Source organism: Toxorhynchites rutilus, chromosome 2, assembly GCF_029784135.1.
Source record: "Toxorhynchites rutilus septentrionalis strain SRP chromosome 2, ASM2978413v1, whole genome shotgun sequence".
NCBI classification, from domain to species: domain Eukaryota; kingdom Metazoa; phylum Arthropoda; class Insecta; order Diptera; family Culicidae; genus Toxorhynchites; species Toxorhynchites rutilus.
This window is the reverse complement of record NC_073745.1, coordinates 133,428,720-133,450,367: the sequence shown is the minus strand read 5'-3', so window position 1 is coordinate 133,450,367 and position 21,648 is coordinate 133,428,720. Positions and strand designations below refer to the sequence as shown.

The 21,648-nt window shown below is 38.6% G+C and overlaps 1 protein-coding gene across 2 annotated transcripts in view; it reads right to left on the bottom strand.

The window, feature by feature from the left end:
• LOC129768328 (ATP-binding cassette subfamily G member 4) overlaps positions 1-21,648 on the bottom strand; it is a 114,018-nt gene that overhangs the window by 7,340 nt on the left and 85,030 nt on the right. Inside the window, exons 2-7 of one of the 2 annotated variants that reach the window (XM_055769902.1) lie at positions 14,739-15,020; positions 13,439-13,788; positions 12,390-12,519; positions 2,870-3,408; positions 2,417-2,815; positions 2,228-2,344 (exon numbers count right to left, since the gene is read on the bottom strand). In XM_055769902.1, coding sequence (XP_055625877.1) covers positions 2,228-2,344; positions 2,417-2,815; positions 2,870-3,408; positions 12,390-12,519; positions 13,439-13,499 — 1,246 coding nt within the window. In that variant the 5' untranslated portion in view covers positions 13,500-13,788; positions 14,739-15,020. The remainder of the gene's footprint in view (positions 1-2,227; positions 2,345-2,416; positions 2,816-2,869; positions 3,409-12,389; positions 12,520-13,438; positions 13,789-14,738; positions 15,021-21,648) is intronic. The other variant, XM_055769899.1, reaches the window with a different exon arrangement.

The window sequence follows — 21,648 nt, the reverse complement described above, 5'->3', positions numbered from 1 at the left end:
TCCCAGAAAAATGGAAACAATCTTTTTTTTATTATCTTTTTATTTAAATCAGGCGCTAAATCTGACGTACGTAATTATCGTGGAATTGCCATTATCTCTTGCATTCCTAAACTATTCGAAGCAATAGAGAATGAAAAAGTCTTCCAACAAGTAAAGAATAGAATAACGTGTATGCAACATGGCTTCTTCAAAGGCCGCTCAACTGCAACTAATCTGTTGGCATTTGTGACTTTCATTTTGAATGCAATGGAAAATGGCAAACACGTACAAGCTCTTTACACTGACTTCAGTAAAGCATTTGACCGCATCGACATTCCATTACTACTCTTCAAATTGCAGAAAATTTGGAATGGAACAAGGACTCTTAAACTGGCTGAATTCTTATCTAACAAATCGTGAACAAATTGTTCATTTTCAAAAAAAATCTCTCTCAAATTCAGTAAAAGTCACTTCGGGAGTCCCACAAGGCTCTCATCTTGGTCCTCTTCTTTTCATTCTGTACGTTAATGACATCTCCTTCGTTCCCAAGCGTATAAATGTACTTGTGTATGCAGACGACATGAAGCTTTTCGCGTAAATTGGTAATGAAAACGACATCGAAGCATTCCAAAACCAAATACATGTATTTCATACTTGGTGTAATAAAAATCTACTAAAACTGAATGTAAAAAAATGCAACTCCATTATATTTAGCAGAAAAAATCATGTACCAAATATTGTAATACGTCTTGGAAATCAAAATGTAGAGAAATGTGAAATAGTTAGAGATTTAGGCGTCGTCTTGGACTGTAAACTCACATTCATAGAACACTACAACTCTGTAATCAATAAGGCAAATAGTGTGTTAAGCTTTGTCAAACGCTTCTCACATAACTTTCAGGACCCATACAAACAAGCTTTTGTATATCACATACGTAAGGCCCATTCTGAAATACTATAACATCGTTTGGAACCCTTATATGGTCGTACATGAAGAACGCACTGAGTCAGTCCAGAAACAGTTTCTCCTATTTGCACTCCGTAAGTTGAACTGGACATCATTTCCACTTCCTTCATATGAAGCACGCTGCATGCTCATAAATATCCAAGCACTAAAGGAACGCCGTAAATTTGCAATGCTTTCTTTCGTTAATGATTCAATTTCGCAACGAGTACAATCAGCTGAATTACTAGAAAAATTAAATTTCTATGGACCTGGGCGTGAACTAAGAACACGCAATTTGTTTCAGCACTGCGAACAATCAGCACTGCGAATAAATTGACACAACAATGAATAAAAAAACAGCTAAAAAGAAACATGTACCGTAGGAATAATATTTAACTTAAGAAAACAACGTTGTAACATTAATATATAAGTATGTAGTCTACATTTGTTTGACGAAAATTAATGAATAAATAAATAAATTTAATAAATAAAATGTGTATCGACAAGATAGGAATACTCTTACGTCTAAATGGCTACAGTGTAATATACAACATGAGACAAAAATGTACTCGAATAAATTCAGCTCTGTTACAGCTGAATTGAGCCCAATAAAAAAAAACAGATAGGGTGAAAAAAATGTCGATTATGGTCCTCAGTAAGAGTAAAATGATGAGCTCCAAAAACAAATTAAAAAAAAAATAAAACAACTATATCAATGCCTCATATAATTACCAACAAGTCACCCATGCATCGGAAGAAGGGCACTGCTATAGGGAAAGAGTTTTCCTAACAACAACATTTTCATTTGTTCGATTATTTTTAATGAGAACAATTTCCTACATTTCATTTTAACCAACATTTTGTAGGTCTTATAGTTTTTAAGTTGAAAAATTGAAATTGAACAATTGCTTCATGTATTTTTTTTTTGATAATTGAAAAAAAATCGTTTTCCAGAAAATGAATTTAAATTTTTGTAATACTTTTTTTGCATAGTTTTAAAACAATTTTTTTGCTGATTTTCATGGAAATTTAAATAAATTGCTACATTTTATCCTTTGACCAGAAAATTTTATAGATATTATAATTTTTAAGTTATATTTTTTTGTAAAAAATGAAAAAAAAATGTTTACCCTTCTAAAAAAGTAGTCTAACTCTTTTTTGAATATTTCAAGTATGCAAAGTTGCTTAAATGACCAATGTTTTTACACCCACAACGTTTAACTGCTATCTGAGATGGAGATGCCAACTCCTAAGACAATTGGCATGAAATTCGTCATATATAAAATATAACTGCATACTTACAGCTCAATATTGGAACCATCACTTGAGTGTAACAAAAGAAAAAGCAAAAGCCCAGGCAGAACTTGAGATGATCGAACATTCGTGCTCCGTCATTGGCGGCATTCAAAAAAATCAGTCCTATTGCCAAAAAGAACACATGCAGGCTGCTCATACAAACAGAACTTGGTGAGATGTGTGTGAAATACCTACCTATGAATGTACCACAGATAACATGATGTATGAGCTGTATCCAGAGCACCGTTTTGTTTCGTATCGTTTTCGTCCACATCAAACCGAAAAGGACCCAAAATTGAACGAACCCTGACGCAGCATGTGGACTGTGGAAGAACAGCGTAATTTGCTTCATTTTTTGGATCAATGTAGACACTTTGGGTCGTTGATTTTCCAGAATCATAGACGTAACTGTGGGCTTGATTGTAAAATCGCTCATCGGTTCCAGCGACCTAGGTTCCTCGTCTATTTCCGGAAGATGGTTTGTGGACGAAGAAGAGGTTAGATGTGGTTTTGAGCAGATTGCTTTGCCATTCTGCATGGCTTCAGTGAAAGCTGGAATCAACTCTTGAGTGTCGTTATCACAGATTTCAATTACTGTAAAAGAACAAAACATAACTCTATGTTACACACTTAAATTAAAATACCTACTAAAATCAGCCGGATTGTAGTGTCGAGGGCATTCAATTCGCATGTGAGACAGGAAGGGTACCACCGCCCGGGGACAACCTTGAAAGACGCATTGTCCCTTAGCGATAACGTAGATATGATCAAAATAGGTAAATATTCTAGCCGATGGCTGATGGATCGTACAGACAACGGTACGTCCCTGTTTGGCAAGATCTCGGAATAATCGGACGCACGTGGCAGCGGTTACTTCATCCAATCCACTGGTGGGTTCATCTAGGAAGAATATCGAAGGATTCGCAACCATTTCCAGTGCAATAGAGAGACGCTTCCGTTCGCCACCACTCAGTCTGTCTGCGGTTACATTTCTTCGGTGGTCCAGATGAAGATTGGATAATACGTCCGTAATTGTTTTAGCGTAATTTGCTCTTCCTTTTATTTTTAATTGGCAAGCAATGTACATCAGTTCTTGTACCGTCAGGAGGGGCTGGTGATGATCGTCTTGTGTTATATAACAAGAAGATTTTCTGTTGAGGTGTGCGATGCCTTCAACGCCAGTTTTTCTGCAAGAAAACGACACAATCATTAAACATAATTATAACATTAGGGCAATTGAGTTATGCCTATTCGGCATGAACTGGAGTTTCAATCATTGGATCAGTTCGTGCACCCGTGGCCGAGTGGTTAGCGTCATAACTAACATGCCGGGTGTTCGGGTTCGATTCCCGTTCTGGTCGGGGGAATTTTTCGTCAAAGAAATTTCCTCCGACTTGCACTGTGATCACGCGTATTCTAGAGCTTGCCACTCAGAATGCATTCAAGGCGTGTTATTTGGCATAGAAATCTTAACTAAGTACTAATAAAAATGACGCAAGTAATACTACGTTGAGACGGCGAAGTTCCTCTAGGAACGTTAGTGCCATTGAAGAAGAAGAAGATCAGTTCAGATGTGAAGTCATGTCGTTCTACGCAATGTTTCACTACACACTCTTAGCACGAAGAGAAGCATGTAAATGAGCATAGGTTAGACTGTGCTTCTTCTGGGCGAGCTAGCATTTATCCATGATTTTTTTTCTTCTGCATCCTATTCATAAGTGAGTTGTCATGTATGTTCAACCAACGCGCCCAGGGCGAAAATAATAACGTGAGCTATAGTTGTCACCGAAGTTCATTGATGAGAAAACTAGCGGTTACGCTTATAATGGCAACGATTGTCGCCGCGACGTGATTGTGCAATTTTACGCACCAGTGCATATATATGACTAACGGCTGAGCATACAAAAGGGTCGATAGCCGCCCATACGGTTGAATGAATAATATCTGTGTCTGTCTGACTTCGATTTTTTTCAGTTCAAGATTTGCCTGATTTATTGTTCATCGCTCGATGGGTTTATGGTATTTATGGAATCGTTTAACAAATTAACAAGTTGAGATGTTAAAACTTAATTGTCATTTTGAGGGCATGAACAAAATTATTCTTCACTGTTTTCGAAGTGCATTGAAAGATTACCTTTTCATCAAGAACCTCTTATATGCTACTCGTTTCATTCCATTTAACCATTCTTAGTACATAGTCGTGATACTACTTGCTTCGCAATTCTCGTCACGAATCACGCCGCTATTGATCAGCGCTATTTACCAGTCGACACGCACCAGGCGTTCATTGCCACAAGATGCAATTATGGCATTGTGATGTTCCAAAGGGTTTTATTATGCATTTTCAAACGTGATACTTATTTGCACCTGATTACATGGTATTAGTTGTCTGTGAGGTGAAAGATTAGTTCTTTGGCATAATTTCCATAATAGTCAGTTATTCGCATGACGTTTATAAAATGTAGAAAAGTAGGCTAGAGACAGATGCACGGTAGTAACAAATCCTTTTTCATAATTGTTCATAATCATCTTGATATATCCATCATTATATTGATCATAACAAATGTGTATTCTAAGTCAAGGTGGAAGTGCAAACAATCTACAGGAAAACCTTTTTTTGTGCGAATTTTTTTGTTCGATATATGAAAAAGATCATATTTCATGAAGTTATCGGTCATTTAGTTTTTTTCGATCTTTAATATGTATTTCGTCGGTACTGTGTCAGCTAATTATCAGTCTCTTGCTTTTTTTGGTAATTCTAACGCGTCCTCAGGAGCAAAGCAATGAATTAATTTTATGCAAACAACGATGCAAGAAATGTTGCGCAGCCAGCAACTTCTCATCCAAAAACTGCAATGCTCAAAATAAATTTCATGAAAATTTGCTTTCGGAATGCAAACGAGATTCATAGCGATATGAAACAAAAATACATTATTCCTAAACCAACACGACATTGATGTTTTTCTCATGAACGAACGGATCACTACAACATTAGAGTCACAGGATTTCTATGGCACAATTCACCCGCACGGGTCAGCAAGAGGAGGGGCACACTAATTATGGCACCGTCACAGTACTTTAAATATCCAAGCTAAAAAAGATAGTTATCCCACCTATGAAGACCCAGAAATACAAGGTCTTTCAGAATAAACGCTCACGCAACAAATTTTAATAACGTCTACAAAAGGGAATCGATTTTAATTTTTTTAAAAACGAAAATAAAGCTTATTTTAGGACACTTTCGATGTGACCACCCCTTTTTTCGATAAAGCGTTTTAAACGGTGAACGAAATTCTTCATGCACAACTTACGAGTAATACGATTTCACTAAAAATCGTATTCACGTTCTTGTAAATTGTACATCTTGACACTGAAAACCATCCGATCAGACTGAACGAGTAGCCGAATATTATTGTCCCGAAGTGCGGAATGCATTGTTACCATCGACGGAGCGAAAAAAATATATAAGGAGCTATTCGATTTTTTTTGCGTGAGCGTTTAATCGGTCTTTCAGATCTGTACAAAAAAAATCTGCCTCCTATATAAAAGCATCACTTGCAGAAGAGCGATGACTAAGACGTATCTGGCAAAACAAACTATCGCTAGAAAATAAAAAAAACAACTTCAAATTTACAACGTAAACTAAGAGAGCTACTACATGGACTGAAACGTCCCGGGATTTTTAATGAAAACAAAGTTTCCTTCGAGGGCAAAACTCTTCGTAGAGCGAGTTTCCAGCAATTCGATTCCCTTTCTGTAGTACGAAACGTCTAAGTCTTCGAAATATGCCTCAGTGCCACTCTGCGGACTGCCTATTGGACTCAGGAGTGTGGTAATGGATCCACGTTTCATCCATTGTCACAAACCACCGAAAGAAGCTTCAACAACGCTGTTGAATCATCAACGCGCCGCTGTTTTTGGCCGACGGTCAGCAAACGCTGTTGTTCTCGAAGAAGCAGAAGTGGAATAACATTTCGTCAACCACTGCATTGATTGTTCAGGAGTTTTCCCATCAAAAAAACAATGTTTGATCATAATACTATATTCCTCTTTTTCCATTTTCTATACGAATACTCAGGTTCCCGGAATAAATCGCCACAGAAAACGACTGCAACAGAAACCACCGCTTATAAAATGTGTAGTAGGCTATAAATATTGTGGCGCGGTATTGTATTTCAAAACAAGAATTAACCGGGCAAACGTATCGCCCCAGGCAAACGTAACGCCCCGGGCAGACGTATACCGTCCGACGCTCGCTAGAGCTCGGTCGGACATTGCTAAAGGATCGTATCCTATGTTTCAAACTAACCGGGCAATCAGTGGATCCCAGGTTTGCGTGCGAGACACCGCCGCTTCCGACGGCGGGTCGGCCGTTTAGAATGGCCTCTGGGAAATGGGCTAGAAGTGATAATGAAGAAGTAGCTTCTTTTGCAAACCATGTTCAAAAAGTCTTCACTCCGAATCAATCGGCACCTAATTAAGAAACACTCGAATTTCCTAAAGACGCGTCAACATTACGCCGAGCGGCCTTGGCCGCCCGGTAAGCCGACTAAATGTGGAGGTACCGGCCGGGCTTGCCGACGTGCCGAAAATCGACTCGAAACAAATCGAACCCAACCCGAAACAAGTGGGTCCGATTCGAGAAAGTCGAACCAAAACAAAGCGAAGTAAATTAGCGTTGACGACATTGTGCTTCATGTGTTCGTGACGACTTGGGGCTTGGGCTTCGTGCACCCGATGTGGCGTCCACATCACATAACGAACCGAATATGCCGCCTGGTACAGGTCATTCGGCATAATGTGGACGCGTCTTAATGCTACAAAACGAAACAAAACATAAAAATAAAACATTGACTGGCGAGGCATGTTATCAAAAATCACATCAATGTGAAGAAGTCACCAAGGATTGACCACATCAACGGACAGATGATCAAGAAACTACCCGATCTAGCGGTATACATATGACAGTAGTGGAAAAGTGGCTTCAAAAGTGGAGAATTAAAGTAAACAGAACAGAATGTGTCCACATGACGTTCACACTTGATGAGAACACATGTTCACAAATCAAATTCAATGGATCTGCAGCGCTCCAATTGGATTAAATTGCACCTAGATCGTTGTCTAACCCGGAAGAGGCTATATGGCTATAAAAGCAAAGAAAACGCAACTAAAGATACGAGCAAATCAAATACATTCCCCCTTATTCCACGCGGCGAGTAACGTGAGATAGCAAAGTTTCTCACTTCATTATGGAAGCTACCTTACTTTTCAACTTCTTTTTGATACCTAAGTTTGATATTGAGTCGAGAACATATGAGGACATGACTTCAAATCTCTCTGAGTGACAAACTGTAGTCACGCCATTCGCCTACGGGAATGCAGTGCCATCTCACCTCATTCGCCGCGTGGCATAAAGGGGATTGACTAATCGTGAAGAAGTCGAAATTGAAACTAGAATTCAAACTACTTCTATATAAATCCATCTATTTATTTATTTATTGTCAACAGGTGAACAGAATAACCACCCCAATTACACAAACATATCAGCTTATACTACACATATTAATTAAAAATTCTACCGAATCCAACACTTCGTAGCATATGTTGAAGGTTCGGCACATCCTTCGCATGGACTCGTGACGTTAACTGGTTTGTGAGAAACGGCTGCACAAGAAAGCGTTTCACTTAGGAGTAGTGCGCAAATAATGAGTTTTGGACACCTTTCACCACGGACTACAAAAGGGGGTACGAACACAACGCTTTGGCTTAGTTATTCAAGACGGTATTGGAAGATATTCCTTCATAGCTACTCCATCGCAATAAGCTCTTTGTCATATCTTCAATCTCATCTACAAACGGCAAACAGCTTGATGGAAGCCCCCGAGCCTCCCGACACAGTCGCGAACTGCTGCTTTTCTAGTTACACCGACCATTCCAGCCATCCCAGTCGTTCCGTTCCTGTGATAGGAGTTGGTGAGGGAGTCTTCCAACTTGCTAACTCTGGCAAGTATAAACTTTATACCGCTTCTTCGTTTTTTGTATTTGGACCCGTTTTCAGCGATACCACGTATCCTCAACTCAACCCCGGCGGAACCAGCCTAGTTAATTCAACCAGGAAGTATTTGGAACCGGAATGCATTGCAAAAGTTTCCATGGGAGCCCCGAAGCCGCTCGACACAGTTGCGCCCTTTGAGGTATCCTGTCGTCAGAGTCGTTCCGGTCCTATTGTCGATGAACGGATAGGGGTCTCACATCCGCCTACCCAAGACAAGTACTACCATTCAGACAGTTTTGATTCTGCTGATGGACCTTCGCTTTCCAGTAAACGAAAGTACGGTACGTACGTCAATTCACCAACGTACTGAGCATTGGTCAACATCCGTCTCAACGAGTATCGTCTCACGTGCTCAGATGGTTGCTACGACATCATCGCTCTGACGGAAACTTGGCTTGACGACCACACCCTGTCTAATCAAGTTTGTGGGCAGAACTTTTAAGTCTTCCGCACGGCCCAAGCTAAATTCAACTACACAAAGTCATCCGGGAGTGGTGTTCTCGCAGCCGTCCACCAACGACTGAAAGCTCAGCTAATTAAAGAATCCGGATGGTCCTGCGTTGAACAAGTGTGGGTTTCCATAAAACCATAAAAAGAAAGTAGGAAGATGTATCTCTGCGCAATTTATATCCCTCCTGATCGTCCTCGAGATGTTCCATTGATTGATGCGCATGTACAATCGGTGTCGACAATAGCTTCACGTGCGCTTCCAGCTGATGAAATTGTTGTATTTGGTGATTTCAATCTCCCAAATTTAAAGTGACAATTTGAATCTGGAAAATTTTTGTACGCCGATCTTCCCATTCATCCTTCCGTGCTTGGACGATCGACTTACTTGACGGTTACAGCTATAATTTGCTTCAACAAATCAATTCTATTAGAAATGAAAATGACCGTATGCTCGATCTCTGCTTCGTGGCAAACCAGATGAAGCTCAGATGTTATCAGTAGCACCTGTACCCTTAGTGAAATCAGCACCTCATCATCCTCCACTTCACTACGAACATCAGTGTGAATAGTTTCAGTATCGTTCCTACCGCCGTCCACTACGATTTTAAAAGTACTTTAATAGCATAATTGATGGGATTTTAGATATTGACTGGTATGAAATTTTAGACAAGGACGACGTCGATGTTGCAGTCCAAACCTACACGAACATTTTGATCTATCTAATCGACAGGCATGTTCCGAAGAAGTTCATACGATCATCCACTCATCAACCGTGGCAGACTACTGAACTTTGTCGACTCAAAACTGCATTTTTTCATTTTTCCGGTTCATAAAAAAGACTATAGAAGAAACGTCGACAACTACCGAGGAATCTCCGCTCTGAACGCGGTTTCTAAACTGTTTGAGCTAGTAGTCATCAAATCGATATTCACTCACTGTAAACATTACATATCTATCGATCAACATGGTTTCGTGCCGAAGCGTTCCACCACAACGAATCTATTTTCGTTTACGACATATATTGCTGACGAAATGTCCTGCGGTGCGTCCCAAACGGATGCGATATACACTGACCTGTCCGCCGCCTTCGACAAAATCAACCATGATACTACAGTGCGTAAATTGGACATGCTTGGCTTGGGGCTTGGGGAGTCATCTCGGCCCTCTGATATTTCTTATCTGTTTCAATGACGTAAATTTCGTCCTGGAGGGCCCTCATCTTTCGCTGATGATTTGAAAATATTTTTCCACGTCAATATGGAGGCTGACGCCTCATTTCTTCAACAACAACTAGAAGCTTTTCAGAAATGGTGCGTGGAAAATCGTGTGATGCTAAATCCAAGCATATGTTCCACGATAACTTTCACGAGAAGAAAAGATCCTATTCGCTACAACTATTCTCTCGACGACGCTCCGCTAACTGAACTCGACTGCGTGGAGGATCTAGGAGTGTATTCAAACTATAAACTGAATTTTGAAACACATATCAACTATGGAAAAGCACTGCGAGGGATTTCACCGATGTACATGCCTTAAATCTGTGTTCAGTGCTCTAGTTCGCTCAAGTCTGTAATACTGTTCAGTAATTTGAAATCCGCACTATCTGAACGGAGTCAACTGAATCGAAGCCGTAAAAAAGCGATTTGTTCGGTTCGCCTTAAGACGATTACCCAGGAGTAATCCCCATCAGCTACCTAGCTACGAAAGCCGGTGCCAACTAATGGCTCTTGACACGTCGCACGTGCGAAGGGATGTGAACCGCGCCTTATTTGTATATGATTTGCTATTGGCTAGGACAGAATGTCCAGTGATTCTGGAGAACATCAACCTTCTGGTTCAATCTCGAGCTTTACGGGACGCTACGGGTTTAATTTTCATTAATATCATTAGGGCACAATACTGCCTGTTGATAACGATTGAATAAAATAAAATAAAAATATCTTCATCTCACTGAATTTCTACGCATACCGTTTGATGATTAGGCAAATATTGACAACCGTATGTAGCGATAACATCGATTGATTTAAAAAATGCGTTCAACTTGAATGTCAAAGTCGAATCTGAGTGCATCAAATGAAATAAATTTGCGGTTCGAGAAGTAAGATTTCAATATTTTTTTAGTACTTAAATTTGTGATGAAATTCTTTTTTGATAATTTTTCTTGATACACCGTAGTGAGATGCACATTCGGTATTTTTTTCAATTTTTTATCTCGCAGAATCCTCAAGGATGGCGTGAAATAAACGAAAAAGTATGTTTTTCACTATAGATTCTATGTTAAACCACATAGAGGTTAAAAAAAACCGCAAAAATTTCTTATTTAATATCATCTACAATTTTTGCCATACAATGATTTGGTTTGGAGGCACTTTTTACTCCCTTACCCGGCCAGGCTCTTTGATGTGAAACGTATAATCAGTATCTTCTATAGCACTATCTAGTTCGTTGATAAAATAGTATACGTCGGCATCTGATCAATCTGTATTTCCATGGTATCCATACCAGATTCACCGAATTATTCTGAAATAATGGGACAGCTTCTAGGAAAAATTGTCGTCATCTACGTGTTAATTGTCCACATATATCGAAGCTTTAAAATTTTAACAAACGGCAGTAAAAGTTGCACAATAATGTATTCGCTTGGCTCACATTAACTACGTGCACTAGCAGTTAGTCGTGAGCGAAGCAACGTTCATGTCTTCAATCGATTTTGGGGGTATTCTAGGTAGAGACACGAATTTCGGACGTTTTTTCGAGGTCAGTAAAAATAAAACAAAGAGTATTTTTACGAACCATTATATCATTATTTGTTCATCTATCATTTAACCATAAAACAAAAATTGAAAAATATTCATAACCAGAATAGTTACAGGCTGATGAAGTAATGGGGTTCAAAAAACAGTTGTGCCATGGCGTACACGATTCCAACCCTTCTGGTTATCTGAAACAAAGAATCGAACAGATTCTAAATCAGTAAAAATGCCGCTATCGCATGAACCTCGGGCAAGCCAAAAACATGTTTTTTGACAAAATGACGGCCTCTTGAAAAACAAAATACTGTTTAAAAGTTTTTTTTTACGTTTCCCGATTTTTAAAAGATAGTGAAATTTAAGAAATATCATTTTTTTAGTGGTTCATGCGATAGAGAGATGTATTCAGATTGTATTCATATAAATTTGAAATTAATCGGTTCAGTAGAACTTGATATATCGTGTACGCCATTTTGAAAAAAACTAGTTTCGAGAAAAATGCGTTTGAAGTTCATTGTTATGGCCGTACCAGGTTAGATACCGCATCACTAAAATGGCTCTAACTCGGTAATTAAAGGAAAAAAATGATTTTTTTCTTTCTAGACTAGAATACTAGAATACTGCCTTAAATGAACGCATCGATTTTTCACATGTCTAGACAGAATAAGTTTAAAAATATTTTTTTTCAATGCGAACATTCCTCTAGTTTTTTTTATTCAGGCGTTGACTTTGCAGTGACCAACGAAAATCGTAGATGTTCCAGATTTTCGGGAGACGTGTCAAAAGCTACTTTTTTTTCCAAAACATGGGGATCGTTTTCGGATCACTATTTGGGGATCGTTACAGAACCAATATTTTTTAACTATTGAGTTAATCAATTCCTGTAGCGTGCTAATAAGTAATGTAAACTCACCGGTAACCAGAGATTGCATTCAACAGGCTACTTTTACCAGCCCCTGAGGGACCCATAATTGCTGATAATTGGCCATGCCGGAAAACACCACTCACGCCTTTAAGAATGGTTCGCCTTCTGCTTTCACCGACTGCGAATGAAAAACAAAAATAAAGGAAAATATTGTATGTTTACTATTTACGTCAATGTATGCAAAGAAAGTGAAAATGAATACTAAACACAGATAACACATAGGAGCAATTGTTTTGTTGATAGTAGGTACTCGTGTTTAGTCTACCTTTATCAAAACATGTTTATGTTTTCACAAAAACACGGAAGAATAACTTTTCGCAGTCTTTTGACCGGCTATGAACTTTTGAGTTGAAAATGAGCATCGACAATATACAACTCTGTTGAATTTTAATAATGTTATTTATTAACTTTCTTCCTAATATCTATATTTCGGAATTCAATGAGAGAGCATAAAGCACGACCATTTTACCGGCTATGGTGGGAAAAGGTGGGAAAGGCAATATGATTGTCGAACGAACCATGTGATCGGTTATCAGTGATTATTAGACGTACACTGGGAGTTCGAATATCAATTTTAAATTAAATGGTTGTTGTTTTTGTTAATTTGAAGGACGCCTACGGGAAAAATAAACAACTGAAAATTTTCCATATGAAAAGAAATAATCTTACGAAAACATTCGTATTACCACCGTTGAAATGTAATAGAAATTATACATTTACCAGCTAATACGAAGACGTGAAAGGAGGAACACTTTTTTGAAGAAGTTTAAAATGAGACACAAACTTGAATACGTCATTCTCATGTAATTTTTCAGATACACACAACACGCTCACACGAAACGTCGAATTGCATTTAATTGTATCATGACGTCTCTGTTCTTTTAAGGATTGCTCGTTCTGCATTCTACAATCATCGAGAACAAAGTCTTGTAGCTTCACTGAAGATGCAGTTGTACTTATGTTTACACAACCAATCCAATTTCAACACTTTTATGTTCTTGGTAGATGTTGTTAATATGCGTGTGTAATCTACTTACGGAAGCTTTGCCGGGCATTGACCGCGTACACTATGTCTTGAAATTCAACGTCTTTCATCATTTTTTCTGCTGCTTAGGCTTCTCCCTGCTTCAAGGTTGTTGCCGCCGGTCCAGGTTTTGTTACACTTGCTCCACAAAGGTTGGATGTTGCTGTTACCGGCTACCTTACCGGTTGCAAATTGTTGAAATCCAATGTCAGACCTTTCTTTGCGGTTTTTATTACTCGACTTAGGCATTAGCTTCGGAAACTAGCGATTTCACATATTTTGTTGCGCCTTCTGATAGCTTGGTTTTGCTACATTGGAGTTTACGGTATGCTGTTGTTTAATATCCGTTACTACATCTGGATTCTGAAAATACAAGCAATAAAAAACATCAACCAGTTAGCGCATCCGACCATTATTTTGTCACGATTTAAACGCATATAAGCAATCTAAAAAAAATCCCACGTCAATTTGCGATGCTATGTTCCTTGCTATTTCATTCCGCCCGTGAAGATTCTTGGAACTGTGAATAAAATCGCGTCACGTTTGCGCTCAATTGTGATGAGATCTCAATGGCATATGTTTTTCATGCCATCATCACGCTGTGTGTCTGGATTTCAACGTGAACTTCATTCGATAATTTTTAGATGTAACAAATAAGATCACACAGAAAATAGAATAGGAACACACTGAGACGTTTGTCTTGTTTACAATGATTTTAATATTTTCCTATTACAATATAGAAAAATCTTTTCATTCCAAAAATGGATATGAATCGTGAATATATTCGTTTGAACATATATCACAACTTTCGTTGTGGCTTATCTCAATAACAATGTACCAATCAATTTGCTTCAACTGTGCTGGTGATGAAATCGTCGTGTTTCGTTGGTTCTCAGATTCAACCGGGTCATGTGTTCCAGGACGAATTTTGTGAGGGAGGCCCATAATCAATATTTATGCCAATGAATATAACTTACGCTTTATAAAATGGGCTGAGCTCGGACGGCGATGGAATAAAAACTACAGAAGTTAATTGAATGGAACAAATTTTCCTTCAATTCTTTGTTCATGAAGCCTCCTACAAAAATTCGTCGACACCCTTATCAGTTAATTTACAGCAGCCATATCGTGAGGCGCTTCGTGTCCGCCGGGTATAACCGATTCGACATTTACAATATCTTTTATTTTCTGGTGAAAGGCGAGAGCGTCGAACGGAAGTCTAGTTCCGGCCGCCGAACGGTGCTGCGCTACCGTTAAGTGCAGGAGAAGCGGAAGAGGAAAACCGAGAACAAGGTGGCCCCATTGTTACTCACCTTCAGTCAGTTTAGGCCGGTCGTGTCTAACAGCAGGCAGTCATCAAGAAGGAGCGGCTAAAGGTGTTGGTGAAAAACATCCTTCCGGCGTAGCGCGATTTCGTGGCCATAATGGATGACGAGACCTACTTGACGCTGGACAGCAACGACAGGCAGTGGACCGGGTACTTTACGCCTCCCACCAAAGAGATAAGTGACGACGCCAAATATATCTCCCACACCAAGTTCTCGAAGAAGGTTCTTCTGTGGTTGACGATCAGCGAGAAGGGAATGTCCAAGCCGCTGTTTGGGTTGCATTGAACGGGGACATATATAGTATGAAATACGTGTCGGAAGTTGCTGCCTTCATCAAGAAGTTTCACGCGAAAGAGAATGTGGTGTTTTAATCGGGCTTCGGTCCATTATGCAAAGAGATAGATCACTGGAGGAGATGGTCGGCTGAAGATAAACGTTATACCCTTCGCTGCGACCGATAACAAAATTCTGGGAAAACCTCATATGGAATATCTACTCCAATAATGGGCAAAACGAAGAAGCAGATGATCATCAAGATCACCAAAATGCTGAAGAATATGCCAACATCCATCTTTTCATCGTCCAGGGCCTCTGGGCAGGGCGCCCAAGCATTTTTGTAGAAGTCTTAATAAACGTAGAATTTAAGGAAAATTTGTTCCATTAAATTATCTTTTGTAGGTTTTTTTTTCATCGCCACCCGAAATTAGTTCCTTTTTTAAAGCATACGTTGTAGTCGTCGTCGGTCAGTGAATAACACTAAATTTTATTCAATGAATAAATATAACAAAACCTCAAAACGTGCTGGATAGGTCAGTTCAAATTTATAATGTCACTACAAAAGTTGTTTTTGATTGCTTTCATGGCCTTCCCTGCGGAATCTAGTGAAAATGATTCATTAGGAATTGGACACGTGCCGACAATTTAGAAGAAATTGATTTTACTTTGATGAAACACAAATAGAACTGTCTGTTGAACATCAGTTAATGAATTATTTATATAATAATGTACATAATAATAACTTTCTACATCGTAGAAATGAGAAATCTTGAATCGCGTGGAAACGTCCTGAACTTGACGTTGAATGGATCGGATTCGGAAGATTTTTTCTTTGAATCTGATGTTATTGGTATGCCTCAAGATATTTCGTTAATCAGATTTTTTTTTTCGAGATACCAAAAATTGTTTAAATCTCAATGCTAGACACTTGATTGCATTATGAAAACGATGTATCTTAAATGAAGAACTTCTTTCAATCATCAACAATAACCTCATTGGAAATTGCTAATGATTCCATTAATCAGCTCATTTATTTAGCTATATAGAGTGCGATACGTTGCACTAATCACCACTCATTTGTTCATCATTTGTTTTCATTCCTGACGATTACGATTGAAATCAGATAATGTGTTCAATTTAAGTTACTGAGAGAGTAAACATATTCTCTCAGTTCTACACATTTTATTGGCTATTTTTGAAGCCAACAATTGTGTATTTATCTAGTTCTATTCGTTCTTAGAGTTAAAATTCACTCAATGAATTATGATTCTAAATTTTGATTATCATTGTGTTGTTGGAAGCAAAATGATATTTCACTGCAAATGCAAATGACTGTAACACGCTTATCAGAAATATAAAACTATTCAAGAAATTAAAAATATAAGTTTTCCCTGGATTGTAACACAACTTCCAGTTTGATCCAGTAGGGTAACACGGGGTGATTTGGTCATATGGGGTGAAAATTACGGCTCAACTTGGATTTTTTAGAATGTCATTTCCTTCTATTGTTGAACCGTATGTACCTAAAGTAAAAAAAACTTTGGGAAAACTTCACAAGTAGAGGGAAAGGGTAGCATAAACACAGCAAGCACTTTGATCGTAAAAAAATGTGAGTTTTCCGATAGTGGTTTTAAGGTTTTTCCCGCTAATTAAACAGAGGAACAATTTGATGTAGTGAAACTGTAAGTTTGATATAAATAAATGAAATTGATTGCATTTTACTTTTTCGTGTTGTTTGGGGTGACGTTTCTGTGTGGGATACGTTTCTGTGGGGTGAATTGGTCCTACAGGTTTGAGGCTTTTCTTTGATCTAATTGATTCCAGATGTCACAGAATTACAAAAAGAGAATGGGCAGACAATGTTGGAATAAGAAGGAGCTTGAAAGAGCAGCTCAGGCCATCAAGAACGGATTTTCTTTGACCAACAACGAAAGTGTTAAAAAATGCTCGAACAACAGTGAAAAGATTCATACAGAATTCGAGATGGTGTCAATCCAATTTTTCTGGTCTGGAATCTGGCCAAGACACCTGGTATCGACCCCAAAACATTGTTACTGATTGTAACATTATCCCAAAATACTTAACATAAACATAAGTATGTTTTTTTGATGAAACATACACTGGACCAAATCACCCCACAGACGGTCCAAATTACCCCGCATCAAATTGTAATGTCCTTTTATTTTAAGAAATATATGTGGTAGATTGAAGCTTTATATAATGATTAAACATTATTTATTGAGAGAAAACAAGTGTAGCCCAGTATACAATGTGACATTTTTTATTTAGACCGTATTGGTTTGGAAATATTAGGCGATTTGCTTAGGTGGTCCAAATTCCCCCCTTTTCCCCTACACTAAATGTTTCTGGAGTTCAATTTCGGTATGGCCTTCGAATGGGTCTGCTCTCGACTGCTGAAACGTGTTCATTGTAGTATTTTTTCTCTACATCTCGCTCAAAAAAAAAAAAAATTTCCATCGGTTTCTCATGCCAATGGTCAGTCACGCCGTATGTCATTCTCGACAGAATCACAACCTTAGTAATATGATAGATATTGTTATCGCACATTGCACCTATCTATATATATAAAAATGGATTTCTATCTGTCTGATTCTTATGGACTCGGAAACTACAGAACCTATCAACATGAAAATTGGTATGTAGGGGTTTTTGGAGTCGGGGAAGTTTCTTATGATAGTTCGAAACCTCTCCCCTCTCTCTAAGGGTCTGCCATACAAATGAAACACAAATTTCTGCATTACTCGAGAATGAATCAAGCAAATGAAACAAAATAAGGCATATGGAGGTTTTAGGGAGCAATAAATATTTCTATGGTGGTGAGACACTCCACCACCCTCTCTAAGGGGGGGGGGGGGGGGGTGGAGTGGCTGCCATTCAAATGAAACACACATTTCTGCATTACTCGAAAATTAATCGAGCAAATGAAATCAAATTAGGCATATGGAGGTTTTAGGGTGCTATAAATGTTTCTATGGTTGGCTAGATATCCCTCCCCACTCTCTTAGGGGGGGCTGCCATACAAATGAAACACAAATTTCTGCATTACTCGAGAATTAATCAAGCGAAGAAACCAAATTAGGCATGTAAAGGTTTCAGGGTGCAATAAATGTTTTTTTGGTGGTTAGATACTCCTCCCCCTCTCTTAGGAGGGCTGCCATACAAATGAAACACAAATTTCTGCATTACTCGAGAATTAATCAAGCAAAGAAACCAAATTAGGCATGTTAAGGTTTTAGGGTGCAATAAATGTTTTTTTGGTGGTTAGATACTCCTCCCCCTCTCTTAGGGGGGCTGCCATACAAATGAAACACAAATTTCTGCATTACTCGAGAATTAATCAAGCAAAGAAACCAAATTAGGCATGTTAAGGTTTTAGGGTGCAATAAATGTTTTTTTGGTGGTTAGATACTCCTCCCCCTCTCTTAGGGGGGGGGGGGGGGGGTTGGTGGCTACCATACAAATGAAACACAAATTTCTGCATTACTCTATCTAAATCAAGCAAATAATTTAATATTATAATGATGAGTTTTGGTAGAAGTACTAGGATTTTTTTAGTGAGAGGTAAATTCAACGAGGTCGATTAGAACAGTTCTGTGATTGGACTCATGAACTTGCGCGTGAATGTCTGAAGGTATTGATAACAAAAACAAATTTTGGGCGTGACGAAGTTTGCCGGGTCAGCTAGTTATTTAATAAATATATATCGAAGTTTAAATAGACTCTAGTTGTTTTTTACCAGATGACGTTACGAGAACTTTATACGTACTTTTAGATAGTAGCGGATTTGTAGATTCGATAAGGAAGCTTAAAAATCAATGTTTGTTCTTTCGCTACATTTTTTTATGTTCAGTTCTTCAAAAAACAGTGCTGGTAAGAAAATTTACTGCGTTACTTTATCAAAGACTCCGCTTCTGAAGTACACCGTATTCTTGTACGGCGCACTGCTCAATAAAATACCTGTAGACAAGGATGGAAAACAAGGGAGCATGATGTGATTTACGATTAATCGCAAACTGCACAGATCGCAATCTGTGCAAACTGCGAATAACTATTAATCCTCACCCATCATAACCAAATGATTTTCTCTTGGTAACTCTGAGTTGACCAAAGCATTGCTAGACTGAAACTAGTTCGAATAATTGAGTTACTCTCCTTCCTCGTTTTGTTTTCAACTCCTAACAAGAATTTGCTCCATGAGAATGAGTGTCTCTATGACGTACGCTTTACGATTCTCGCTCTCTCGTCCGGGCGTTCAATTTTCCTTTCCGAGCGCGTTTACTTCGATGAAACTGGGTAAAATAAAAAAATGCGCTACAGCAGATAGGACGACTTTAATGTTTCATGTTTCACAGAGGATTTCTCAGATAACAATAACAATAACAAACAATAATCCCCCTCAAATCACTAATTTTATGAGTTAATGTAAATGCGTTATTGGCCAAGGCTATTACGACATCGAACACGTGGTCTTGCGAGACTGGCTCACCATATTGCACTGCTACTAAAACCGTAGGCTAACTTCAAGGATATTTTCTATTCATTTTCGGCGAATAATCAATAGAGTGCCGTGTTATGAAACATCAGAATAATAGCAAAAACAATATTACGATCATAAGGTGTTGGACAGGTTATTCCAGACGATCTTTAGAAAGGTTAATGACCTTCAAAGAATAAATTTATCTTGGGCACATTGAATTAATGTTCATGACTTCCAGTCGAACGTTTATTCGCTCTGATAATAATTGTGTGGTCCTCACAAAGCATATATTCCAATGCCGTCAGTTCACTGAAATTCTTCGCATACCGTTTGATGATAAGGTAGGATGTTGATAATCATTTGCTGCGATACCTATTGTTCCAACAGTATTCATTCGACAATATGATGATTGAATACCTGAAATTAACCAGATTCAACCATGCAAATCTGCGATCAAAGCAGTATGTACACTTGAGAGATGCAACAAGTTTGAAGGGATATAAAAAAACATTAGTCGTTCGATAAATCTACTGCCACATATGTCGGAAGTCCACTATATATGAATAACATATGTCCATACTAATTCATTACATTTATTCGCAACGAAGAACGTAACCACACAGAATTGAATTAATCAAATATGTGATCCGTTTTATCTACAAAATAAAAAAGGGTCTGAAATTTAATCGAATTCGAAAGGTGTTTCGTGAAGTCACTAATTGAATTACTATTGGAAAAATTATTTGGAGAGAAATGTGAATGTTCAGAATTATTGGAATCTAAAAAGCGATTTTGGGCGGGATGAGATTCGCCCAAATCTGCTGGTAATAAAAGTAATCAATTGCATCCATTACCCGTCTGCTGTTTATCGGGCGGGAGACGACAGCAAAATAAAATCGACACGAGACTGAGTCAGCCACTCACTGCGGTCAGTGCAATAGAGAATCAAAAATCCCTCGATGAGTGTCGTAAGATTTTAGTTGATCGTCTCTTGTACACTTTACGATCAAGAACTCATCATCCGCTCTATGGAATGGGATTAATCGTTTGTGGCTTGCACTTACGATAAAACTTGAGTAGTAAAAGTAATGCTTCGAGAGTGCAAGCAGTGGGGATTCCGCTTTCATATTGCTTTTTTGAGATCTTGGTAGCTCACCGTTCCAAGTGTTCTCTCTGTGTACATATGAAGAATAAAAGAGCATCGCCTGCTGGGGGTGATTTAAAAACATCCGATTAGAGAGATATACTTATTCATGATCGTTGAATGTGATTTTTTACCATCCCTGCCTGTAGAAGTTCAACACGTAAAAATCCGTATACGAATATTTTGTTGGGGTTTATAAACATATAAAATACATTTTGACGTAGGACTACGTCTTTTGTTTCTGTACCGGGGTGTAAGTTCAATGTTTCGAAAACGAGAGAGTGACGCCGGAGTGCAAGGTTTTGAACGTTAATACCTCTTTGTCGGCTGTGTTACCGTTGTGGGTAGTTTGCCCTATGACTCCTCCTAGATCGCACATAGATGACACTGATAACAATTATAACAGTTAGGGAGACAGAGAGGAGGTTACACAGAAACACATACAGACATATATTATGGGGCAAGATATGATCGACAGGGTGGACTGGGAGGCTGGATGTTGGAAGGGGGCAATGATGAGGCTGGGAAAAATACTAGGAAGATTGCCTAGAGCTTTTCCACTGCGACCGCCAAACCAAAAGGACCTGGAAAAAAAAAGTTAAATAATTTATTATCGAGTTCAGTGAAAGTATAAAAGTTGAAGTTGAAGCTGAAATTGGATGAAAAAAAAAGGCAGAAAAAAAGACGACAGTTGAAGGAAACTGGAAAGTAACAGGATCAGGACCCATTGTACTAGGCTTAAGCCTTGAACGCCATTGTGCATATTCGCAACAATCCAGCAACGCGCGATCCAGCCCCCAGCCCACCAGAATCATCGACCAGGGAAACGACGAGAACCAGAGGACCAGCGAAGCCGGCCGGCCGACGAACACACACTACACACAATTACAGATTGTAAGTCAGATTATTTAAAATATAATATAAAAACGGAAAGTTGGTGTTTTGTGTGCTTCCGGAAGTGTCCATGTGAGCCGACC